General features: G+C 50.7%; 3 protein-coding genes across 5 annotated transcripts in view; 2 read left to right on the top strand and 1 right to left on the bottom strand.

Moving 5' to 3' along the window:
• The first annotated feature begins 1,591 nt into the window (after positions 1-1,591).
• TGOLN2 (trans-golgi network protein 2) lies at positions 1,592-21,584 on the top strand. Of its 3 annotated transcripts, none has more exons than XM_084614961.1 (5): positions 1,592-1,719; positions 2,992-3,923; positions 6,544-6,627; positions 20,308-20,378; positions 21,439-21,584. In XM_084614961.1, exons 1-5 carry the CDS (start codon positions 1,632-1,634, stop codon positions 21,485-21,487), a joined length of 1,224 nt encoding a protein of 407 aa, XP_084471087.1. In that variant the 5' UTR covers positions 1,592-1,631; the 3' UTR covers positions 21,488-21,584. The 3 variants fall into 3 exon arrangements, with proteins under 3 accessions (XP_084471087.1, XP_084471088.1, XP_084471089.1); XM_084614962.1 differs by having other exon boundaries at positions 21,434-21,584; XM_084614963.1 differs by lacking the exons at positions 20,308-20,378; positions 21,439-21,584 and adding an exon at positions 9,038-12,809.
• On the bottom strand, positions 14,830-24,594 carry LOC311513267 (caspase-7-like). Its single transcript, XM_084614969.1, has 4 exons — positions 24,078-24,594; positions 22,150-22,322; positions 16,453-16,582; positions 14,830-15,269 (listed from the first exon to the last, which is right to left on the bottom strand). The coding sequence occupies exons 1-4, from the start codon at positions 24,274-24,276 to the stop codon at positions 15,025-15,027; spliced, it is 747 nt and encodes a 248-aa protein (XP_084471095.1). The 5' UTR covers positions 24,277-24,594; the 3' UTR covers positions 14,830-15,024.
• Positions 21,488-26,286, top strand: part of ELMOD3 (ELMO domain containing 3) — a 74,177-nt gene continuing 69,378 nt past the window's right edge. The window contains exon 1 of the mRNA XM_084614967.1: positions 21,488-21,620. The gene's annotated coding sequence lies outside the window, so the exon portion shown is untranslated. The remainder of the gene's footprint in view (positions 21,621-26,286) is intronic.

The following is a 26,286-nucleotide window of genomic DNA, read 5'->3' as shown; positions in this document are numbered from 1 at the left end:
CCCCCCAAGATACCCCTACCCCTGAAACGCCCCCTGCCCCCCACTACACCCCCCTCAGAAACACCCCCTGCCCCCCAAGATACCCCTACCCCTGAAACACCCCCTTCCCCCCACTACACCCCCCTCAGAAACACCCCTGCCCCCCCAAGATACCCCTACCCCTGAAACACCCCCTGCCCCCCACTACACCCCCCTCAGAAACACCCCCTGCCCCCCAAGATACCCCTACCCCTGAAACACCCCCTGCCCCCCACTACACCCCCCTCAGAAACACCCCTGCCCCCCCAAGATACCCCTACCCCTGAAACACCCCCTGCCCCCCACTACACCCCCCTCAGAAACACCGCTGTCCCCCCAAGATACCCCTACCCCTGAAACGCCCCCTGCCCCCCACTACACCCCCCTCAGAAACACCCCCTGCCCCCCAAGATACCCCTACCCCTGAAACACCCCCTGCCCCCCACTACACCCCCCTCAGAAACACCCCTGCCCCCCCAAGATACCCCTACCCCTGAAACACCCCCTGCCCCCCACTACACCCCCCTCAGAAACACCCCCTGCCCCCCAAGATACCCCTACCCCTGAAACACCCCCTGCCCCCCACTACACCCCCCTCAGAAACACCGCTGTCCCCCCAAGATACCCCTACCCCTGAAACACCCCCTGCCCCCCACTACACCCCCCTCAGAAACACCCCCTGCCCCCCAAGATACCCCTACCCCTGAAACACCCCCTGCCCCCCACTACAACCCCCTCAGAAACACCGCTGTCCCCCCAAGATACCCCTACCCCTGAAACGCCCCCTGCCCCCCACTACACCCCCCTCAGAAACACCCCCTGCCCCCCAAGATACCCCTACCCCTGAAACACCCCCTTCCCCCCACTACACCCCCCTCAGAAACACCCCTGCCCCCCACTACACCCCCCTCAGAAACACCGCTGTCCCCCCAAGATACCCCTACCCCTGAAACACCCCCTGCCCCCCACTACACCCCCCTCAGAAACACCCCCTGCCCCCCAAGATACCCCTACCCCTGAAACACCCCCTTCCCCCCACTACACCCCCCTCAGAAACACCCCTGCCCCCCCAAGATACCCCTACCCCTGAAACACCCCCTGCCCCCCACTACACCCCCCTCAGAAACACCCCCTGCCCCCCAAGATACCCCTACCCCTGAAACACCCCCTGCCCCCCACTACACCCCCCTCAGAAACACCCCCTGCCCCCCAAGATACCCCTACCCCTGAAACACCCCCTGCCCCCCACTACACCCCCCTCAGAAACACCTCTGTCCCCCCAAGACACCCCTGCCCCTGAAACACCCCCTGCCCCCACTACACCCCCCTCAGAAACACCCCTGCCCCCCCAAGATACCCCTACCCCTGAAACACCCCCTGCCCCCCACTACACCCCCCTCAGAAACACCCCCTGCCCCCCAAGATACCCCTACCCCTGAAACACCCCCTGCCCCCCACTACACCCCCCTCAGAAACACCCCCTGCCCCCCCTCCCTTTCCGGTCCAAAGTCTCGCGAGAGCTCGGTCCCGGCGCGCGCTGCGGGGAGGCGCCGGAAGTGGCCGTCTCGGTGTCCCGGCAGCTCCCGGAAGCGGAACGAACGGTCACGGTCACCATGGCGGCGGCGCGCGGGGCTCTGCGGCTGCTGCTGCTGCTGACGCTGACGGCGGCGCTGCTCGGCGGGCCCCTGAACTCCGCTGCGGGTGAGACGCGGCGGGCTCCCTCCCCGGGGCCGGGCCCGCTCCCCGGGGCCGGGCGCGGGTCCCGGGTCCGTGGAGCGGCGGGGGCCGGGGGTTGGGTTCTGGGCCTTGTCTCATCCGGGGCTCACGCCGCGCGCCCGGGGTAAACCTCCCCCCGCCTAGCCGGCAGCCGGTGTCAAGCGGCGCGCCCCGGGGGTCGGTGCTGGGGCGGGTCGTGTTCAATATCTGCATTAACGGTCTGGAGGACGGCGTGGATCGCACCCTCAGCGAGTCTGCAGAGGACCCTAGACTGGGAGGAGTGGTCGATACGCTGGAGGGCAGGGACAGGACACAGCGGGACCTAGACAAATGGGAGGATTGGGCCAAAAGGAATCTGATGAGGCTCCACAAGGACAAGTGCAGAGTCCTGCACTTAGGACGGAAGAATCCAATGCACTGCTACAGACTAGGGACCGAATGGCTCGGCAGCAGTTCTGCGGAAAAGGACCTAGGGGTGACAGTGGACGAGAAGCTGGATATGAGTCAGCAGTGTGCCCTTGTTGCCAAGAAGGCCAATGGCATATTGGGCTGTATAAGTAGGGGCATAGCCAGCAGATCGAGGGACGTGATCGTTCCCCTCTATTCAACACTGGTGAGGCCTCATCTGGAGTACTGTGTCCAGTTTTGGGCCCCACACTACAAGAAGGATGTGGAAAAATTGGAAAGCGTCCAGCGAAGGGCAACAAAAATGATTAGGGGACTGGAACACATGAGTTATGAGGAGAGGCTGAGGGAACTGGGGTTATTTAATCTGCAGAAGAGAAGAGTGAGGAGGGATTTGATAGCAGACTTCAATTACCTGAAGGAGGGTTCCAAAGAGGATGGATCTAGACTGTTCTCAGTGGTAGCAGATGACAGAACAAGGAGTAATGGTCTCAAGTTGCAGTGGGGGAGGTTTAGGTTGGATATTAGGAAACACTATTTCACCAGGAGGGTGGGGAAGCACTGGAATGCGTTACCTAGGGAGGTGGTGGAATCTCCTTCCTTAGATATTTTTAAGGTCAGGCTTGACAAAGCTCTGGCTGAGATGATTTAGTTGGGGATTGGTCCTGCTTTGAGCAGGGGGTTGGACTAGATGACCTCCTGAGGTCCCTTCCAACCATGATATTTCCATGATTCTATGATTGACTTCCTGGGTGCGAGGGGCGGGTGCCAAGGGGAGCTGTATGGGGTGATTGCCCCAAGTGACTGCCGCAAACAGAAGCCGTAATCGATGTGTTTTGTTCTCAATTCCAGCAGCCAGAAGCTCTCGAGAATCCAACAACAGCAAGACGCGTGAGAAGAGCCAGGGGAACAAGGCACCTGACGGGACCAAGGCGCCCGGGCAGCAGGGGAACAAGGCACCTGACGGGACCAAGGCGCCCGGGCAGCAGGGGAACAAGGCACCTGACGGGACCAAGGCGCCCGGGCAGCAGGGGAACAAGGCACCTGACGGGACCAAGGCGCCCGGGCAGCAGGGGAACAAGGCACCTGACGGGACCAAGGCGCCCGGGCAGCAGGGGAACAAGGCACCTGACGGGACCAAGGCGCCCGGGCAGCAGGGGAACAAGGCACCTGACGGGACCAAGGCCCCCGGGCAGCAGGGGAACAAGGCACCTGACGGGACCAAAGCGCCCGGGCAGCAGGGGAACAAGGCACCTGACGGGACCAAAGCGCCCGGGCAGCAGGGGAACAAGGCACCTGACGGGACCAAGGCGCCCGGGCAGCAGGGGAACAAGGCACCTGACGGGACCAAGGCGCCCGGGCAGCAGGGGAACAAGGCACCTGACGGGACCAAGGCGCCCGGGGAGCAAGGGAACAAGGCACCCGGGGACCAGGGGAACAAGGCACCTGACGGGACCAAGTCGCCTGGGGAGCAGGGGAACAAAGCACCTGACGGGAACAAGGCACCTGACCAGGCACCTGGCGGCCAGGGTGCCCAGGTTGCTGAGGGGAAGGCAGATGGCGGCGGCACTAGCGATAAGACTGTTGATGAAAAGGTGGCCCCCGGCAGCCACTCTGGTGACGAGAAGATGGATGAAGCTGCTCAACCTGGTGAGGGGAGAGAGGAAAGTGCCCCTGCTGCTCCCCCCAAAGATGAATCCGAGAGTAGCCACTTCTTTGCCTACCTGGTGACCGCAGCCATTATCGTCGCTGCTTTGTACATCGCTTATCACAATAAACGGAAGGTGAGCTTTTCTGCATGTAGTGTGGACCCCGTCTGCTTCAGGGCTTAATCAGTGCTAGTGGATGGAGAGGGCATTTCCTTGCCGTTAGACCAGTGCAGTCACAAGCAGGAAGTTAGTGCTTCCTTCTTGTACTGCCAGGAAGATTTTTGATTCTAAATATCAAAGTTTCCAAAGTGTTTTGTTACTCAGGTTCTTCCTTTCCCTGTGTGTGGGTTGGTGCTTCTGGCTGGGGCGGAAGAAAACTTTTTAATACACTGACCTATTTTTGGCTTTTCTGTTGTTTAGACTTAATTTGCTGATAAGTTCAGTAGGTCAGAAAACACTAACTTGGGGTTTTGTCCAACCCTCAAGTCCTGTTGGGATGAGCAACGAGAGTGTTGTATTCAGGGGTGGGTCTTAAGTCTTAGTGAAAACTATGTGGTCTTAGTCCTGGTGGTCATCTCCAGGTGTGGAACTAGGGTGGCAAGGAATGAGAGGAGTAGCAGTTAAGATGCTTTTTCCTAGTGACTGCTCCTTTTCTCTTCAGCACTGTATGAAAATTCCTTCAGATGCTGAGAAGTGGCCAGATAGGAGGCTGGACTATTGTTTAATACATAGCGCTCACAATGCGTTAGGGTTGCTTCAGGCTGGCTCAAAGACATGGCCTAGACTAGCTGAAGATCATTCTTTATGGAGGTATCCTAGTAGGCCTTCCTGAGTGTCATCGTGCCAGCAGCACCTTGATCCATACAGTGCAGCCTCTCTCCTATGTGCCTATGACCCAGGCTTTTAAAAGCTTTAATCCTAGCAAGAAAATCCTATTTGCATTTCCTTATTGTCTGTGCAGAAAGCAGTAACCTTAAATTGAGGAATCCGGTTCAGGGAACACCTGCTAGGAGAAATGTCGTAAGGAAAGGAGCTCTTCCAGTGATGACTAGAGATACTGATCAGGGCAGACTTCAGTGTTCTGTTTCCAGCCTGATGTTCCTGGCCCGGTTCAGAAGGCCACTAGAACCGGTGCTGTGTTGTTGTTTTCAGTTTCTGTTTGACTTACAGCAAGGAGAGGCCAGACATGTTACCGTATTTCACTCTTGGGCCTCTGTCTGGTATCCTGTTTGCCTGGGTGGCTGAAGAGGTTGGGATCTGAAAGGGTGACTTGATTATGATTAATGGAGTTTTGGTGGGGAACATCCTGCCTATTGGGTTGTGGGGAGCATTTTGCTGTGGGGTTTGCCAGTGATGGTCACAGTGTCAAAGGCACCTACAGTAGCAGATGGGTCCTCTTTTTTCTAAATTCAAAGAAATAAATTACATTCAAAACACTATTACAGTTTTTTTGCAAAGGGCTAGTCTGCCCTGAACACTTACATCAGCATAGCTGTGTCTCTTGGGGGTGTGAAAAATCCACACCCTTGAAAGATGTAGTTAAGCCAACCTAACCCCCATTGTAGACAGTGCTAGGTTGATGGAAGAATTCTTCCATCTACCTAGCTACCACCTCTCGGGGAAGTGAGTTAACTACAGTGGTAAGAGAACCCCTCCCGTTGCTGTAGTGAATGTGTATACTGAAGCGCTACAGGGGTGCAGCTGCAGCTTTGCTGTTGTACTGCTTTAAATGTAGACCCAGCCAAAGATTTTATACCTTTTTAAACCCCAAATCTTAGAAATTCTGAAAACAAACTATAAAGGGGTTTCGCTTGTTCCCTGCTCTTCTGCATTCCTTCACTGTCATCCCCTCCTCCACCCACACTTAACATGTCTTCTAAGAAAATGTGGAAAGGTGAAAACAAGAAATTAAAAAGCGATCCCATTATTTTTATTCAGGTGATCCACTTTCCATAATCTAGCGACTTGTGTTCACCTTTGTGCATGTTTCTGTAAATCACATTGGGAAGCAGTGTAAGCTGAGTGGGGCAGTAGTGAATAAAGAGGAATTATATGGCAGTGTGGTACTGGCCATATCTCTTAGTGTAATAGGCTGGCAGTGTTCTGTGAACTCCTTTGGTTAACAGATGAAGTTGGTTTTCATGGAAGATGCATTATTTGTCAGCCTCAATTGTTCAAAAATAACTAGATTGACTTTCACGTCATTGTTTTAAAAAAATAAATCTTGGGTTCTTATTTGCTTTCTGATATGTGGGAACCTGTAAGTTAATGTTTTCAAGCTTTCATCACAATCATGGCTAGAAAATTACTCTTTCATTTAAAATTAAAGCTGCGATTCTTATGGAATATGACTCTACAAGGCATGGGGGCTTAAAGAAAAACCTATCGTAAGACTCATGAGAATTGGCATCACTGGGGCTCCTGCCGAGTCATTGTATATGGTGTCATCATACCCAGATAAAGAATGGGGGGAGGCTCTTTGGAGAGTGACGAAACCTCTGGTGTGGGTTAGGCAATCCTGAATTTGGAAATCTAGGAGCTGCCAATCCTGGGGAAAATAGGCTTTGGTCAGGTGAGATATTTCATTGCTATGAGAGTGGAACACATGAGCAGAACTATCTGTCCCTGAAGTGGGAAAAGAAAATACTTATAATGCCTGTAGTTTTGCATCAGCTCTTTTCAACCACCACAAAAAGTGGTAACCTATCAGGATTTGCTTACTGATTTATTTCTTCTCTTCTTTCTGTCTCCAAAGATCATTGCTTTTGCTCTGGAAGGAAAACGATCAAAAGTACCCCGGCGGCCCAAATCAAATGAATATCAGAGACTGGATCAAAAGGTAAGAGTGAATTGGGTCTTGATATAACAGCCCCTCAGATAAGCAGGGCTTGAAAATGAACTTAACTGTCCTTTGCCAGTAGCCAGGAAGATTGGGGAGTGGGTGCAGCACTGCCTACTGTTGCTTTGTGCTGTGCCAACTGAGGAGCAAGTGCAGCAGCTGGACTCCACCTAGCCAGGGCCAGTCATGAAGTTGTTGGGAAGCCGGCTTTGGCGAGAAGGTTTTTGGTAATAGCCCTGCTGTTAGTCTGATGAGGCTTTGTTCTGCCCATTTAAGTTCTCTTTTGTTTTCAACATGCTGTTCCTGAAAAGGAAGTATCTGTGCTGTTGGTTGGGCTTGTGGGCCCCTCAGCAAAGAGCCTGATTTCTCAGCTGATGTAAATCAGCAGTCTACACCAACTGAGGATCTGGCCCACAGAATCCTGGAGGCTCCTTAAGGCGTTGGAGGCAGATGCGGATCAGCAGGGCAGGAGCTGCTAAGCCTTGCTGTGAAGCCATTGTCATAACCTTTTCCAGCAGATGGAAATGCACTGAAACCTATTTAGTAGGTCCCCATCAATTCAGCTCCCCCTCTGCCCACCCCACACAGCTCCCAGCCCCCCATTAGTTCACCCCCTCGCCCCACCGCCTCACTTCTGTTGCTTGGATTCTTCACCTCGTCCCAGGCTGCGGAGGGGGGTCTTCAGTTCCCTCTCCCCCTTGCAAGCTGGGGGGGCAGCTCTGAGGGCTCTCTTCCTCCCTCCCCCTTCCCTGGCCATATGCTGCAGGGAGAGGGAAGAAGCAAAAAGCCGTCCCGTCCATAGAAGGGGAGTGGGGAGGAAGGAGTGGAGCTTCCCTGAATACCTGAGCTCATTCTGCTCCCTCTGTCCCCCTCCCCTCCTTTTAGAAGAGGGGAGGGGAAGAGAGGTGAGAAAGAGCGAGCACATCTATGATTCTCTGCTTTTGGGAACCACTGCCCTAGATCTAGGGAAATTTAGCATTGCACTGAACTTTGCTTAACCTCATATAGTCAAATATGAAGCGTGTATGATGAGTCAGGTGCAGAAAAAAGGAAATGCAGAGAAAACCTGCAGAACAAGAATCAGCAGGAAGAACTTCAGAATATTTGGACGGAAACCAGGGAGTGCGGAAGGAGAGAGAGAGACTGTAATCCTCCAGGTCCTGGCCTAGATGAAGTGGAGGAGGAGGAGGATGAACGTGAGCCATCTCATTTTTCTGTTGAGAACGTTCATTCAAGTGCAGGGCCTGTAAAACAGGATGGCATAGATAGACTTGTGCTTCATGAGTGGAAGATTAAAAATCCACCCAGAAAGAGACCAAAGGAAAACGGTGTCCCGATATACTTCTGTCCTGCACTCTTCCTAATGGAGAAAAAGTGGGACATGACTGGATAGCAGTGACACAGCATGCTGTTCGTTGCATTCCATGTCTACTGTTCCCTCTGGATGCAACAATTCAAGGGTGTTCTTCCAGGCTTAGCCATGCTAACTGGGTGAACTGCAGATTGCATCTGGCACCAGTAGTGAATCCCTTACCATGAGAAAACAGTGCATGCAGAACATGCTATGTGAAATGGATGGACACAAGAAGAAGATTGAAAGGTGATAAAACCATCCACACATTATTGGAGACAAATTTTGGAAATAAATAAGAAAAGTGGAAGGAAGTTCTGAAGTGTATTTCAATAAAAGAACCTGCACGCATGCTAATAAGCCTGCCAGAGATCACCCCCTTCTTCTTCTGGTTGGTGATTAGTCTTTCAGACCTCAAACAGGTTTTTTTTGTGGTCACCAGTTTAGCATAGCTTCAGCTCAGAACAAGCGCTCTGTGAGTCGCTCAGTTATCCAGTCTGGGCCTATGAAGAGTATTTCCTAGCAAATCCACTTCAGAGGACTTTTTGGGACAATACATTTGAAGTTCTTAATACTCCCCAGGGATTTCATTAAGCACGTTTCTTAGAGAAGTTACATACAATTCCACAATAACACATAAACAATTGCATTTTTAACACAGTGAACTCCTAAAATACTTAATTCAATAAAGTTTAACTTAATTCCATAAGATTGTCCAGGATATTGTCGTATCTGTAACACTAATAAATTCCTTACTAGGTTCCAGTCATTCACATGGCTGTAAGCCCATTCATTGAGTGCCTGAGTACTGCAAACATGTCACCGAGGGTATAATTTGGCTTGTTGAATCTTTTACTGGTGAGGATGCGCAGGAAGGAAATCACCCAGGTTGAATCTGCTGGGCTGCCAGTTAGAAAAGCCATCTCTTTATTTGAAACTGAATCAGAGCGCGCAGAAATCCAGAGCCCCATGGTGCCATTTTTACAGTAATTTTCCAGAATAGTGTGTGTGGAAAAGCTGCTCTGACAAATGATTGAAAACTCTCCTTTTTGTCTTCAGATCTAAATTATCCCCAGAAAATTCCTCCACACTGCTGACCCGGGTAAGGACTGCTGAAAATGAAGATGCAAGGATGTCCTGTGATTCCCAACAGAACAGCTCTGATTCCCTTCAGGTCTTGGAGTGTGGGAAGAAGAGAAGTGCTTTTAGTTTTGCACTTGCACTTTGGTAACACTAACTCCTCAGTCTCTAAATATTTTTTCCCCTTCCCAGCTGCCTGATGATGAACTAGTTTCCAGCTCTGGTCTCTTGCTTCCATACTGTGATGTCAGGAAAGCCAAGGGAAGACCCAACAAGTGGCAGAATTTTTTTGTGCCCGAACGATATGGATTTTACCTTCTGCTGTATTGACACACAGGTCTCTGTTTAGGAGAGACCTGCCTGCTGAATGAGCCTTCTGATTCTCTTCCTCTAGATTCATGGAGCAGTCTTTATAACCAACATGGTTGGTCTTGTAGCTGACATATGAACATTATCCTCTTCTGTCCATTGTATTTGGACTCTAAAGTTCACAGCATGTTTGTTTGCACTAGTTCAGAAATGTTTTTGCCAAGGACTTTTATTTGATTGCTTCTTTGTTCTCTGTGGTGAAGACAATGGTGGAAGTTAACATCTGATTGTCTCTTAATGCACATCTTTGGAGATGTGTGGGGAATCCCTGACACTTTGATTTTTGCTTGTCCACCCTAAATGTGCTAGCAGATTTCCTGATGGACTGTTTTTCCTGATGTCATCCCTGGTGTTTAGGTGATTGCACTAACGGTGATGAAATATTTAGAGAGTGGATGCTGTGAAAGAATGCAAGGAGTGTGTATGAAGCTCTGTGCCAAGCCTCCATGGCAAAGTCTGAGTGAACTTTGCCTCTGTAAACCTTCCCGCCTCCCCCATGCCGCTGTCACAGGAACTTGGCAATGTTCAGGTGGAAGAAAACAGCGTCACCACTTGTAGTTCATACCCCCTTCCCACAAGTCAGTTCTTCCACCCCTAAATTTCCAACATAGCTGATTCTCTTCAGTACTGAATGGACTCTCCCGCTGATAGAGGTCAGATCCATTGTACTTGTATAGTACAAGTCAATTCCCACTTTGTCTGGGGGGGGTGTCCATTTTTTTTATCCTTTATCAAAGTGCGGAGAGAGTATTTGAGAGTGGAAATAGGGCAAGGACGGCTGGTGACTTGGTGCATTGGACAGATGATGGCAGTATTTCATGCCTGTGTTGCATAGCAGCAGTATGGCTCCCTTAAGCAGGCAGCTTCGAAACAGATGTCTTTACAAGGCATTGATTTGCACAATGTGGAGAGCTGTGCAATATGGGCTCTGGCCTATGTCATTCATTCCTCAAATTGGGAGTGCTGTTATGCCATCGTGCACGGCAGCTCCCACACAGAGCCCATGAGAGAGGCTTGTTGGGTTAGTGCAGAAATATTTCCTCTAAAGTAAATGGCAGATTGAAAATATATAGAAAGGGATTTGTTCGATGTAACAGAATATCTTCCTGCAGAGTCATCTACAGGATGTCCCCTCTCCTCTTCCTTTGGCCTTGGCCTTCCTCAGCTCTGAGCTGTGCTTTTATTTAGTTGAACGTACTTATAACCAGCCACTCCATGCAGAGCTGTTACCTCAGTGTTGTTGTGGAAGTCTTAGATTCCTTGTCTGCATAAACCAGGGGCTGATGTATACTGGTATTGCTTCTATTTCTGATATAAGGCTGGGAAAAAGTGTTGAATGAGGCCCACTATTTATTCCTGTTTTTATTTTCATAGTTATATTCCACAAGGTCTTTACTTTTGAGACCAGGAATGTTTGGGAAATCTGTATATGGTGGCTGGCTGGCTTGTTCTTTTGTCTGTGGCTGTTTTCTTTATTTCTCGGTTCTGAGTTTTACAAAAAAATTGCTGACACACACACCTGCATAGGAGGAAACTTAGAATACATATCTAAACCTGGATGTGAAAAGCTACATCCTCGCTTTCAATGCACTTGTCAGCTGATTGAGGCACAGGGAAGAACCTGGCCTCCGTCTTGGGCAAGTTGCTGGTTAATAGTTGGGTTACTTCTCTTGGCATGTTCCAAAAATGGTTGATGAGGCAAACCTGCCCCGGTCTCTTCCTCCTTGGTGTCTACAGCATTTGGTGACCTGCAGGAACACTAAGAGACTGCAGTAATATTTAAGACAGCATCTGGGCTAAGAAATCTTCACATCTGGACATTAAAGCCATCGCTGATATTTTCAGAGTTTCGTTTTCCACATAGGAGGGAGAGGGATGTGTATGCAGAGCTTAACTTATTTAAAAAAGAAAACCAAAGCAACTTACTTTTACTGAAAGACATTAGCCGAAGTGTAGGTTTGACTGGGGGGGGGGGAATCATATATTTGTTTAAATCTATTTGGAAGCTGCCCCTAAGAAAGATGACTTTTCTGAACTCTGATATGGGAGATCCTCACAGGAGCCATTTTTGGGAGGTGGGGGGGAGCATCCTCCTCTCAGGAGGATAAACAGGTCCAGGTCTCTGAAGGAAATGCACCTTCTCAAAGACAGGGAACTTGTGTGAAACATAACTGTGCTATTTATTTTTAAGATAACATATAACATGATTTAGGAAGCCTGTGATGCTGTGTTCTATGGCCCATTTATTTAAGGGGTGCAGAATTTGAGGCTGCGATTTCACGTGTGTTTATGATAGAGGCAAAAACTTGAAGACATGATAACTGTTGCAATTCTTAGCCACGTCTTCCTGCTTTCCTGGGAATTCCTGTTTTTATTTTTTACCTGCTTTGTCCCCCTTTGAATCAGAAAACATTTTGGAAGGATTTGTACCAAACCTGTTTGTTTTGTCACAGAGTCTGGAGGCCTCCTTACTTCAGTCTCTTCGACTGACTGTTTTATTTTAATCTGAAAATCTTTCTGCTTTGTTTTGGAAACGCAGCCTCATAAATGTTCCTGCAGGCATGGACTAATGAGGAACCCTGTTAGAGCTAGGGCCCTTCTGTCTATGTACTGTTAGCAGTACAGTCTGGTATGTGCAGAGAGAACTAAGATACAGGGATAGTTCCTACGCTTCTGTCAGACTAAAAAGAACGTCCATAGCTTGTGTGTAGGAGCATTTTCCAGTTATCTGTAGTTTGCCATGTGACTGGCGTGTGGGCTGGCTCAACAGAAATGCATAGCACACAGTGAGTGCAAACTTCACAGGGTAGTAAAGACACCACATGTGGCCGGGAACAACCAATATTTATATGACAGCTCTTAACATGGATCTGTGCAGCTACTGTGCTGTTCATACCCATAGAAACAGCTCTTCAAACGCAGTGTAGCTCTGTACATTTCTAAGCTATCAGTGAAGGATTCACACGTAGTCTCCTCCTGCTATCCTCTTAATTCGAGCGTGGACTATTTCTAGTGACAGTTGCTGTAATTCTTGAATTGTACGAAATCTCTGGGAATGGTCTCCATGTTTCATTGATTTCTGTGGTATTAAACTTGATGTAGGATATTCTACAAGTCTCAAACAGGTAAAGGTCCGAACAGTTTTGGCTGTGTTCAGATATGGCATAAACTTCAAACTAACAGTCTGCTGAATACATTTCTTGCCAAATGTCATTAGTCTGCTAGGTCAGCTACTTTCCTGGGCTGACTTCATGAGTTGTTTGGGTTCTGCTGCGGTAAAATGAGACTCGCTTTGAAGAATCAGAATTTTCTAATCCTTTGTACTTTTCTGTGTGGTGAAGTCAAGAAATGGACACAATAAAGAAATGTAATTTCACCCTTCTATTTACTGCCTGCCTCCTTTAAAGCCTCAGAACAGCAACGCAGATTGCGTTGTTGTATTGTCTGAATACTAGGCTAGAGCTGATCCCCGTAAGGAGGCAGTTGGATTCCCCAACTGCCTCCCACCTGTAACAGACCAGATGTTGCTTGTGAACACTTTATTAGGGTTGTTTAATTTATTGCATTCTCCTAGCACTGTGCAAAAGCAGCATTGTCTTGCTGATCCCAACCACCTGCTGACTTGAAAATAAAACCCAGTCCAACAAATTCTCATGATCTAACCCCCACATTCCAGTCTTTCACCCTCTTGGGCTGCTTAACCAAATAATCCCAATTTTTTTTTTACCACAAACTCAGTAATGCACTAGAATTTAAACTACACGTAAACCCAGCTGCGGCAGAGCAGGGCTGGGCAGAGTTTACCTTAAACACATTTATCTCTAGTTGCAACAGCATGTCCAACAGAACCACCCAAGACAAGATTTGGCAATGAAGGGGCTTTGTTGGACGGCTTACCACACTGACAGTAGTGGGAACGTGCTCTCCGTCCATGTGGATTTTTGATCTGGCGGAGGAATCTTTCCCATAGTGCGGTGCTCCGGCTGGGGGTGTGGGCTCTGGGGTGATGCCAGGGATGAGGGGTTTGGGGCAGGGTGTTGAGGGGGGTGCGGGCTCCAGGAGGGAGTTTGGATGCAGGAGGGGACTCCGGGCTGGGGCAGGGGGTTGGAGTGCAGGAGGAGGTTTGGGATGTGGGATTGCGGCGACGCTTACCACTGCTCCTGGGAAGCGGCCGCCAGGTCCCTGCACCCCTAGGCGGCTCCATTAAGATGTGCCACCTAAACCAGGCTTGGGGCGTGCACCCTAAAGAGGGATGTATGTACCAACCTGGCCCTTCCTGCTAAACTGAGAGTTCAGACCCTCCTGAGCGTCAGATAGAGGGTGCAATGCGCTTGGGTGAAAGTGCCATCTGCTTTTTTATTTGATTTCAGTTTGCACAAGCTGACCCCTGGCTTCCTGCAATAAACGAGGCGCAAACTCACTTTAAACAGGAAATCCTTCCCCTCTTATCAACTCGCTTATCTCCCATGCAAACATAACCATTTGCACTTTGGTCCAGTTTGGCTGTAACTAGCAAAGCTCAGAAAGAGTTGATCAGGTGTTCCATGCTCACAGCAGATGGCAGCTAGCCTAGCAGAGGATACTGCCGATCTGTGTATTGACCACCTGGCTGAGCTGAGGAACTTGTGTGGGGCCCTGGTGACTGAAATGTAAGTCACTGAGGGCCGGACGGTGTTCGGAGATACTCAGCCAGACCCAACAGGTAGCACTGGGGTTGCACAGGGGCCCTTGGGTTTTGGCACAGATGCAACCGATCAGCACATGCTGTAATCTTTGATCCACACACGCAACACCGTTAAGGTTCAGGTGCTCAGCTGAGCCCTGAGCTCCTCCACCCTCTCTGGAATGGGAGTTTTCTTCCCGAAATGCACGTTGGAGAATGGGGAAATGCAGAGTACTGCATGCACCGCTGCCTCCCACCCTTAACTCTGCCCCCTCTCGGCTGCCAAGAGTTACCGGCATCATCACAGCACCGTACCCAGCCCTTACTATTATTCTTAATATCAGATACTAGATTTCAAAGGAGGCATTCGGCTAGGAGAAGTTTCAGCTGAATCCTGCCTATTCGTTTTTTGCCATCTCTGCAAAAAAAAAAAAAAAAAAAAAAAATTAAAGACAGTTGAAAGAGTTAAACAGAGTGGTGGCTCCTCTCTCAGGAATTCCTTAACCAAATAAACTCAAATTTACTCCACCTGGTCTGCCTTGGGCCTGGAACTGGGCCACCAGTTTTCAACCTGCTCTGATTGGGTATGTGGATTTTAGAGGCTGGAAAATTTAGTTGTAAACAGGCTGTTGCAACTTTAACGATTGTGCAGCCAGAAGCTGGCCCAGAATCAAGCAGCTGAGTCTCTAGAATACGTGTTAAATAATAGTGCAGTGCTAGTTTTATTATTCATGGAGCACTGGAGAGGTGCGTGGCCCTTTATTTGCCCATACAACACAAAAGTCCTTGTCCTGTGGACTTGGGAAGCCGTCGGGACAGAAATGGTGCTGACCCTCACGCGCTCTGTGATTCCCCTTGCAGTGACTGGCCATGTACAGCGCTCCTGAAAGAGCTGGAAAACAGCTGGTGGCTCCCTCCGGTGAGATCTGAGTTCTCAGAGGCTGCCGGTCTCCGTGGTTTGGATGGAGAATGGATAAACCTCTCGCACCATGTTGGTGACAAAGCAGGGCATTTCCTTGTTCCCCTTGTATTGCCCTTTGGCTTCGCAATGAAACGCGACTTTCCAGCTGATGCGGGTCATTAGCCGTGCAAGTTCAAGATGCCTCTCATCTCCTTCCAGAAACTCCAGCAAGGTTTGGAGAAACATAGAGCCCAGTGGATTTAGGAAAGCGCTATAGCCTGAAAATACCAAAGAAAGGATGTTGTCGTCTCTTGTGGGTGTAAATTCCCAGAGTGCTGCTGCTTTCACTGTGCTGGTGGCAGGGAGGAGACTGGTTGACCCTCTGTTTCCATGGCCCCCTCTACACTACAGAATGGAATCAGGACCCCATCATGCCAGGTGCTGTACAAACACAGAACTGGTAGCAGAAACGACTGCCCCTGTTTGCCAGCCATGGTACGTTGCCCTGGTGCTAGAAGAGAAGCTATCCTGGGGCCTCGGCTCAGGTCTTTCCAGCACCGTGTTGTGGAAACCTGCAGGTTTCAGTTTAAATTAACCTGCATCAAAAAATGTCTCCCTCCTTCCCCTCCAGAGGCCTGCTGAGAGGTGCAGGGCCGGCGTGGGAACAGGGGCAAGCGACTGATTGGGATGAGGGGTGCACTATGCCCGTCTGGTGGAGGAAAGCCTTGGGTTGAGGCAGTGGGAGCCAGGGGTGTGAAGGGAAGGAACAGTCACTCCCTCCTTTTTTCTGTGTCCTCTGCCTCTGTCCCACCCCCCCAAATGCAAGACAAGAGCAAGTTCGTTCCCTTCTCGGCCGGCAGGGGGCAGGGCTGGCCCTGGGGCAGGGGAAGCAGCCTGGAAAATGTCTGCAGCTAGTGTCATGACTCCCCCATCAAACCCCATATCAGGGCCTCCCTCATTGCACAATTCCCCCCCCCCAATGGCCCAGCATTGTACAGTGAGCAGATATCCGTCGATACACCCCTGGGATGATGCGGGGGCACTCTGTGGGCCACGGGCTGTGCAAGTCTAGCGGAGATCACCCTGAGCCCATATCCCTGTGGATCCTGGGCTGAGACTTGACTGTTTCCCTACGAGCCTGTGGCTCGCCTTTTCAGCAGGATTCTCCCCTCCTCCTCTGTGTTTAACAGAGGAAAGAAGTTCCACGTTTCTTTCCCAAAATAGTGTGAAAGGGGGCAGCTGTTGACTCCGGCACCAGAGCTACAGAGTTGAATTGGTGGCTGTTGCTGGAGACGAGATGGCTCCCTGTGTGGCAGCAGGCCTCCGCGGCCGTTGTCCGAAGGGGATGGCTGGCACAGCACGACAGGCCAGAAGGGCATTAGACCTGAAGGAGCAGAATCACCCCTGGGGTACCAGCTTCTTCCGGCCTCGGGTCCCGGGGCCATCTCTGCTCTCACTCACCTGGGCTGCAGGCGAACATCACGGCGGTGCTGTCTGGGATGGAGAGGTAGTGCGAGAAGCTGTCTGCTGGGGGCCGGGCGCTGTCCGTCTCCACCCACACACCCGGATCCATCTTATTCCCACGGCAGGCCTGGAAACACAAGCCCTGCAATCAGCCAGCAAAGGGCAGTGCTGGGTGCTGTTCATTCCACTGATACCCCCCTCTGGTCTCCTCTGGGGCAGGCCTGAGCCCGCTTTCATCTCCCCCTCCCCATAGGCCTGGAGCCCCTTTCATCTCCCCCTCCCCCCAGGCCTGGAGCCCCCCTTCATCTCTGCTTCCAGTCCCCACAGGCCTGGAGCCCCCTTTCATCTCCCCCTTCCCACAGTCCTGGAATCCCCTTTCATCTCTGCTCCCCCTCCCAACAAGCCTGGCTGGAACCCCCAGTTATCTTCCCCTCCCCACAGGCCTGGAGCCAACCCTTCATCTTCTTCTCCACACAGGCCTGGAGCCCCAGCCATCTCCCGCTCCCCACAGGTCTAGAGGCCCCATCTGTCTCTCCCTTCCCCTCCATGGCTGGCATAGAACCCCACACACTAACCCTTCCTGACGGCAGTTTGGGGGGTCTGAAAAGATCAGCACTCTGGGCAGGGGATAACAAAGGAGACAGCTTGGAAAATGCCACTGCTCCGCCTTCCTTGGAGCAGACCCCTGCCGTGCAACTGGCCAGGCTCAGTCTGACACCGGGGTAGCCGGTGCTGAACATTTATTACTTGTCTAGATTGCAAGCCCCTTGGGGCAGTGACCAGGTCTCTCTAGGCTCTGTTCTGCACATGCTCAAAAATAGACACCACTGGCCGGATCCTCTCCCTACTTCTGGCCACTCTGTGCCACAAAGTAGCCAGAATCTGCCCTTGATCTGGCAGGTTCATAGTGAGTGAGGTTCATTCACACCCCATGCCTGTTTGGTGGCCGGTTACAGGGGAACTAGCCCTTTAAGGAGGTTGTGGCTCAGCTGAGCCTGTGGCAGGCTTCACCCACCCCCCCAGGTGAAAGGAATGAGCCCAAGGGGCAGATAATGGGAGCATGTGACTCAGACCCAGAGGCTAAGTGTAGGGGGATGCTTCAGAGAGCAGGAAGGCTGTGTGAGGTTCTTACAGGGGCTCTGGAAGGGTCTGTCTGCCAGTGAAAAGCAAAGAGCTGGCTGAAGTCCCCTGCAGTATATGTGTGGGGGAATGGATTGTGGAGCCTGGGAGGGTAACTGCAAAGCTCCAGGCATGGTGGTTTCCTTTCCCTGTGGAAGAAGGGAAACTGAGGCAGTAGTGGAGTCTGATGCTACATAAGGAGAGCCCTGGGTACATGGCCCCTATGTGACATGTGCGGTGTCTGGGGATGGGTCACTTGCTGTTCTGTTCGTTCCCTTTGGGGAACCTCCCATTGGTCACTGTCTGAAGATAGACCACTGGGCTAGATGGACCTTTGATCTGACCCACTGTGGCCGTTCTTATGTCTCAATTTGTTATACAGTGGGATGTGTGTCAACATGAGTCCTAATTACCAGCAAGGATGCCAGTCCCAGGTAAGGGGCATCCTAGGGCTGGAAGGAGGCCTGTGGGCAGGGGCTTATGTGGGGAGGGGGTTGCATTGCAGCTGTTTTTCTGGTACCTGCCTATCGATAAACAGGACTTTGGCTGCTAGCACTAAAGGCTTACACATGGCTGGCAGAATCTGTGCACTGCATGCATAGCCTGAAATTGCCACCCCACCCCTCTTAGTAGGCACCAAACTCTCTCTGGAGCAGCCTCTATTGTTATTCCGCATAAAAGAAGTGGTTATGATACTGTGGTGGTGCCCAGAGGTTCTGAGCAGGTGTTTATTGCGCTAGTTGCTGTACAAACAAATACGTCATTAACCAGCTGACTTCCAGTAAACCCCAGCGCAAGAAGCTGGCTCAATGCAAGCATGAGCAGGCAAGTGATGTGGGTGTGTTAATGACCTTTCAGTTCTGAGCGGGGGACTTAATGGTCTGGCTCGTAGTGAGGGCATTTCTTGTACAACAGAGCATGTATTCAGTTAATCCTCTCAATGGCGTGGGCAGGGAGCGGGCACCTCCCGGGACTGTTCTGCAGCGGAGTCGCTGCAGACAGTCCAGCTCTGACGCGGCTTGCGCTGTTCATTGCGGGGTGAACACATTAGTAACCTGCGTTGCCCGGCTTGTTTCGGGGGGTTGCTGTCAGGCAGGCCTATCGTTTGACCCATGAGGTTGCGTGTGCTGCATCATTTAAAAATGCATGGGAGGGATCCCTCGGCAGGGGAGTAGCTCAGTGATTTGAGCAATGGCCTGCTAAACCCAGGGTTGTGAGTTCAATCTTTGAGAGGGCCATTTAGAGATCTGGGGCAAAAATTGTGGATTGGTCCTGCTTTGAGCAGGGGGTTGGACTAGATGACCTCCTGAGGTCCCTTCCAACCCTGATATTCTATGATCCTATGAACCGGAGGGCTAGGGAAGTAGCAGATAACACAGGCTACAGCCAGGTGCTATGCAAGCGTCTCCGTTTGTGCTGAATGGTGGACGAACGGCTCCCCCTGCTACTGCATCTCCATCATGCCTTGCAGTCCCCAGCGCTCCCTCAGCTCGGACCGCCAGCGGCCCTTGCTCCTCCAGGCCTGGGTGTCTCTCCAGCTGAGATGGCCAGTCACGCAGAACAGTGCAGTGACTCGGGGCCACGGCTGTTGGCCACCATGACGATTCTCTCTTGTGTCCTGGGGTGGGATCTGAACCCGGGATGGGGTTCCTTGGCCCACTCTGCCCCCTCTCAGCAGTTAGTTCCTGATGCCCCACAAGTCCTCTTATTACGGGAACCCCCTGGGAGGTGATTATTTCTCCCCGTGTTTTGGGGAGAGAAAACATCGTATACTAAAATGCTGTACCTGTAGTACTCTGAGCTCGTTGGCCTGTGCTAGCTAAGCGAGGTTCCCTCAGGCTAATCTGAGGATGGGAGACCTTCCCCCTCCCCCTTCCAAAAAGCCACCCCCAGAGTCCTGTTAGGAGTGGCATTGGTGATGCCCTAAAGTGGAGCTCTTCTCAGATATTACTGAACTGATGCGACTGACTGGCGCTACAGGGGGCTGGAGCTGTCTCAGAGCATGGCTTTCTGTCTTGAACCACTGAGGTCATGAAAGATCCCATGACATGTTTTCGAAGAGTTGGCACATTAGCCCTTAGGCCCTGGACCAATTCCAACTGATTAATTACTTTCAGCCTCTGTAAACTTCCCCTTTGGTTTAGCAGGTAAACAGAAATCATTGCCTCTTTCCAAGTGGAAAAACCCAACAATCTCCCTGAATAATGCAATGTTCTGCAGGAGACTCTTCCAACCATCGCCAAGTCCCCAACTCCTAGGCAAACAGACTGCAGACCATGGAGTCTATGCAGAGCAGGGAGACCGCCTGCTAGCACTAAGGGACTAATGGACCAAGCCTGTGGGTGAGATTTTCTAAGCCACCTAAGTCCCATTTTCAAAACTGATGTTATCACAGGTTGCCATGGGATGGTCATTTCTGAAAATGGGACTTGCACAGAAGAGCCTCTTAGACACTATTGAAAACTTTGCCTGACCCTCTGCTTGTACTGCTACATCCCACTGCTGCTTTCAGCACAGTAACCGCTGTGATTCCACTGGAGAAGATGCCACAGCTCTACGCTCCAATTGTTCCTCTCCAACAGGACCCAAAGAGGGTGAGGGGTCGGGGGGAGCCCATCCCACCAGGAGTCATCCTGTCTTTACCGTTCATCAATATCTACCGGAGCCCAGGTGGAGACACTTTCTGCTAACGGTATGCCAATGACACCTGGCTGCTTATCTCCTTGTTCACAGATGCTCCAGGAAGCTAGAATGCCTGTAGATCAGCACCAGCATGAAGAATTCCTGGCTCCAGGTGAACTCAGGTAAGATGGAGAAGATGCTGTCAGAAGGGTAGGGAAGGCTTTAGGGAATTAGCTAAGACTCTGTCCTACATTTCCACTAAAGCCATCCATTGGCCATTCATGAGGCCTCAGGGAGCTGTTCGATTGCTCACTAAGTCTAGTTAGTAAGGTAGCATCACTGGAAAAGATACCACCTTCATTCTCTAGGTTACTAGGACACCCCACCCCTTCCACCATGATGAGGCAGTGGCCATGATAACCCACATGTTTGTTGCCTCCAGACTGGATTGTGTAACTTGCTATGGGGTGTAGGAAGAGAAACCAGTGACATGGGTATATTCTTAATGCATGATTTTTGGTCATGCTACAGCCACCAGTCCTTGAACAGCAGTGGTTCCAAACAGCATGTAGAATGGGATCTCAGCCCAGACACCCAATACCAATTTCCCAGGGAGCTGAGGCCCATATGAGGCAAAGACTGTGTAAGCCTTTAGCCATTAGGCAGAGAACTGAGACTTGTGATGCTATCACATATGCCACAAAATATCTGTGAGCTGTAGAGCACTTTGGGTCATCCTGGAGCTGGTAGTAAACTGGCAAGATTGAGGCAAAGTGATCCGTTAGCCTTGGTCTCAAATGTTCAGTCCCCAGATTCACTCCAGAGCTACAGGAGCTCCTCGGTGCAATGTAAGCCCCTCTCTTTGTTAGTGAGACCTTGATGAATGACTCTGTCATTCATGGGGTGTAACCATTCGCTGAATTGGTGGGATGAATCATGTGGTGGTCTGTCGCTATTTGTATTGGGTGGCTGTTCCCATGGCATGGACGAATGACCCATGTTAACACAAGACAATAATGAAGAACGGGCAATGCACTGCACGCTTTCAGGAGCTGATTTTCAGCAGCGTCCTGCATAGTATCTGTGAGCCTTGCAATGCCATAAACACTTGCACAGATGGCTGCTTATTGGAATACGTGTGGCTGTCTAATGATCCCACCCTCCCTATCAGAGCTGAACTTGATACTTTTGGTTGTGTAAATGTTTGTCAACTGGGCACATTGCTCTGCCTCTCTAGCACAGCTGTGAAAGAACACAGTTGCACCTCGAGCCGATGTACCTGAGCACGTAAACCTGATCGTACTGAGCGGATCGTACCAAATGGATTACCGTGCCAATGACAAGCTTAACAGAAATCCATCAAAATCCACCATCTGAGGACCTGCTATGTCTGGAGGAATCAGCTTTGCTAATTATTCATTGTTGTGAGTAAAAAGTGCCCAGTAAGTGGGTTTTATTTCTCCAAAGCTTCCCAGGCTTCCCCCCTGCCCCGTACATTCCATGCCCCCCAGTATGAGAACCTCTGGTCTGGAGTAGGTTGGGAGCTTCAGTTCTCCCTGTCTGTAACAGGACAAGGGAACATTCAAATGAACTCAAAAGGTGAGAAATTCAAACCTGAGAAAAGGAAACAGTACTTTAAACAGCATGTGATTAGCCCGTGGAACTCACATGATGTCACTGAGGCCAAGAACTTGGTGAGACTCAGAAAAGGACTGGACATTCATATGGCTAACAAGAATATCCAGAGTTGTTCTAAGTAATGACATAAGTTCTGGAAGGGATATTAAACCTCAGGCTTAAGGGCTTAAACCAGGCTGAGCCCTAATGTGGAGGTCCCACATCTGCTGTTGTGGGGCTCTTACACCTCCCTCTGAAGCATTAGTGCTGGTCGCTGACAGAATACTGGGCTACATGAACCTCGGGTCTGATCCTGTTTGGTGGTTCCCAGGTTACCTGTATGAAGAAGATCTTGGGCTTTCCAGCTAGCACTGGGCACCTTTGTGGTGATAACATCTGGAAAATCCTTGTCAGCTTGACCAGCTCTCCCCTGCAGTCGTATATGGCCCCCTCCTCGCCGTGGCTGGACAGAATGCTGACAAAGCAATCACCATGTTCCTCCCGGCTCTCTGTAAAGACACATTAGCGCAGCAGCTCCTTAGAGTAGCCTGATGTCTGGCTGGTACCCACTAGGAGAAAGGATGGGCCTGTTGCCTGGGACATAGGGGAGGAATAGCTCAGTGGTTTGAGCATTGGCCTGCTAAACCCAGGGTTGTGAGTTCAATCCTTGAGGGGGCCATTTAGGGATCAGGGAAAAAATCGGGGATTGGTCCTGCTTTGAGCAGGGGGTTGGACTAGATGACCTCCGGAGGTCCCTTCCAACCCTGATATTCTATGATGGGGAGCTGGGGTCAATTCTCTGCCTCAGACTCACTGGGTGACCCTGGACCTCAGTTTCCCTAAGTATTTTGCCCAGAGAGATCTGTAAAAATGGGAAGAATGCCCCCCTGCCTCATGGGGGTGTTGTGGGAATAAATACACTCGCTGGGGTCCTCTTTAGGGTATGTGTATGCCCCACCTCTTCCATGAGCACCTCAGTCCTCTACAGCAGTGGACCCCATCACTCAGACCTCTGATGGTAAAGGGCTCTTTAACCTAGCATACAAAGGCCAGGCAAGATCCAGTCGTTGGTCCCTGAAGTTGGATAAACTCAGAGAGGAGATAAGTTGTCCCAGTGGCCCAGCACCCTCACTGTTAACGTGTTATCTAGGGACGTGGTGGGTTCTCCATCAAGTGGAGTTTCTCAATTAAGACTGGGCATCTTTTTCTAAAAGATCTGCCCCAGCGCCACCTCGAGTGATGGGGCCTGACGCAGGAATCCCGGGGGGAGACTCTGGGGCTGGCAGGAGGTCCAGGCACCTTTTCAGCCTGGAGGAAGGGTGTGCCCAAGGCAGGAACAGGCAGTAGCTGTAATGCACTGAGCTCAGGTTCTCCCCAGATGGCATATAATGATCCCTTAGGGACCAGAGCAGCTGGCACAAGCTAGAGCAGCCTCAAGACTGCTCTAAGCTGGGCTGGGGCAGAGAATCAGGGAGCTGTACCCTGTTGGTTCTTAGTATATCTGGTTCTTCCTCTCTCTTGGGCTGTATGAGGAGGGGAGCTGTCCTCAGCAAGGATCTCCCTTTGGTGCAGACAGAACCAGCCGTGCTCCTTTCTGCTATCCCTGGGATTGTGCAGCCTGGCAGGGAAGCGGGCATTGCAACAGCCAGAACGAGTCTGTTCCCTCCTGTGATGCAGCAGGTTGCCAGCTGGGCAGGGACAGCTGTTCCCTGCGGCCCCACCAGGAGGTAATTGAGGCGACAGAGCCTCCTACCTGTGGCAATGGTGCTGACTCAAATCCTCCTGTGTGGACTCACTAAGAGCTCATTTTCCACCCAAACTCAACATTTGCCCCTTAGGCCGGTCACCCCCGAGGGACGCAGTTTACAACCTCACATGCTACAGGCTGGTCGCCCCAGGGGTAGGTGATCCTCATGGCCCTTTCTGGCCATGAGGTTTAGGATTCCCCCCTCTCATTCTTTGGTTGCTCTCCCATTCCCCGAGACGTCCATCTCAGTCACATCTCTCCTGAGAGCAGGACCAAGCAAGGGAGGGGATTATAAATATACCCTCCCTAGGGGACTGGGGGTTGTGAGTGGCATGTGCTGCCTGGGATATGCCAGCCCAAGGGGTGTGTGTCTGTGTGTGTGGAGGAATAGACAATCACAACTGTACACAATTGATGTTCCAAACTGCAACAAATATAATGCAAGCCCCACCCATCCATCCATTGGTCCCAACACGCAGCTTCGCACACTGCCAGGAGCAAAGCAGGGGACGCGTACCTTGCTGGTAGATCTCCTCTATTTCCTGGGCTGTCTGGTCATAGTGCAACTTCACTGCATAGTTGAGTTTGGATAATGCTTTAAACAGCTTGTCTGCTTCTCTCTTGGCCCCTTTCCTGGGTGATAGCGACTCAGTCCTGCTGTGGAACTCATAATTGACAATGATGACAGCCCTGTTCTTTCTCTGCTGCACGGACATGCTATGAAATCCCTTTGGCAGCGCTCAGGTGAGGCTGGCTGGCGGCACCTAATGCTTCAGCAGGAGTGATCTCGGTTTCCTCTACCTGCGATATCTGTCTTCTCGCTCAGCGAGGGTGGAGTATTCCTAGAACAGCATATCCTGCTTCACGGGGTGACTCAGTGCTAACACAGCTGTCCTACCCGGCCCGCTCCCACCCCTGCAGAGCTCACGTAATGTGCAAAGCAAGGCCGGACTAAGGCGTAGATGGGGCTGTAGACCTAGCTCCAACTCCTGGAGTCAGGAGATGACATCAGTCTTATTAGCTTTTTACTTAAATAAAAGGTAAGTTCCTAGCCCTTGGCGCGGTCAGGCTTTTCCTCTGCAATGTGTAGCAAGTGTATCTAAAGCAGGGAAAGTCTGCCTGAGTCTGCAGCCAGCCTCAGGCAAGCGCAGTGTGGCTGAAACACCTCATGTTCTTAATGGGGTGTTGGCACCAAGCCTCGATACTAGGGCAGGGGGTCAGAGAGGTGCCTTTTGCTCGTCCTATGGAAAGCTGTCTAAATTTGGCCAAGCTCTAATCCTCTTGTCAAGGACTCGAACCCCAGATGGCACGGTTCGTTGTCTGACCAGAGAGAGACAGGCAACACCAGCAAGGTCTGAACACAAAGCTCTTTATTGAAGAGTGCACGCAACAATAGAGAGCAGCCCATCTCTAAAGAGAACCAGCAGCCTCTAAGTAAAACTAATAGGTTTTTATAAACGGTTCCGTCGCGTCACAAATTTATTCATAAAGCAGCCCACCCCTCCCCTATATTAGTTAAAATCTTCTTTCTCTATATGCATGCACATCTACCCCCCTTATTGTAGATAACTTTTAGCAAATCATAGTGCTTCACTAACTTTCTTATCGGTATGGGTGTCAACCAGGAGATGAGGAGTTAAAACAGACATAACACAAAAGTAGGGAGTGGAAAGCAGCGCCTCTGTATCTCAAGGACTGTTCCCAGCACATCTGGTACAGGAATGCAGGCCTCCCCTTTTTTCTCACTCTCTGTAACTTAAACAAATATTCCTTCATTCTCCTTTCAGAGACTTTCCCAGCAGCATCTCTTATGCCAACCGAACCAAAGTCAGGCTAACTGCCTCCTGTTTTAGCTTTTCTCACCTAACAGTCCCTCCTTTGCCCCAAGAGTGCCATAGGGGAACTCTTGGGACATACTGGTCTCTGTGTGGAGTGACTTAAAAATATTCACTGGTTGGTAGGGCACAGCTTGGTACCCATCTAACAGCCACATCTTAACATAACATACAAAACTATTAGGCCATAAACAATCACAACGGCACTCCGAAGCAAGTTATGTAACCAGCCACCTATATCTGGAACCCAGTTGAACAAATTGCTCCACCATGTGTTGACTCGCTCTTCTTCATGGTGTTTTGCAACTTGCATAAGGTGGTTTGCTCTTTCCCAGGTGGCGCTATAAACGTCCGGAACATATACACAGCCTTCTTGCCCAATTAACGTACATGTTTCTCCCTGAGAGGCCAGCAAAATATCTAATGCCAAGCGGTTTTGGAGAACCATCTGCCTTAGTTTTTTTTTGTTTGGTTGCCAAATCTACTAAGGCATCGGCAGTGGTATTTGCCATCATCTCCAACATTCCCTGAAGTCTCGTGACTCCTTCCCCACTACGCCAGGGGCACCTCCACAGGCGAAGACAAATCCTGCACAAGCACCTGTCCAGTCATTTAGGGCACGCCAAGTAAGGGGGCGAGAGTCATTTATATCTTGGGTCATGCCTGACTAATCTAATCGCCTTTTATGATGAGATTACTGGTTCTGTGGATGAAGGGAAAGCAGTGGATGTATTGTTTCTTGACTTTAGCAAAGCTTTTGACACGGTCTCCCACAGTATTCTTGTCAGCAAGTTAAGGAAGTATGGGCTGGATGAATGCACTACAAGGTGGCTAGAAAGCTGGCTAGATTGTCGGGCTCAACGGGTAGTGATCAATGGCTCCATATCTAGT

Source organism: Lepidochelys olivacea (genome assembly GCF_965140295.1).
Source record: "Lepidochelys olivacea isolate rLepOli2 genome assembly, chromosome: 26".
Lineage (NCBI taxonomy): Eukaryota > Metazoa > Chordata > Testudines > Cheloniidae > Lepidochelys > Lepidochelys olivacea.
Note: the sequence above shows the minus strand (reverse complement) of the source record. Positions and strands in the feature narration are given on the sequence as shown.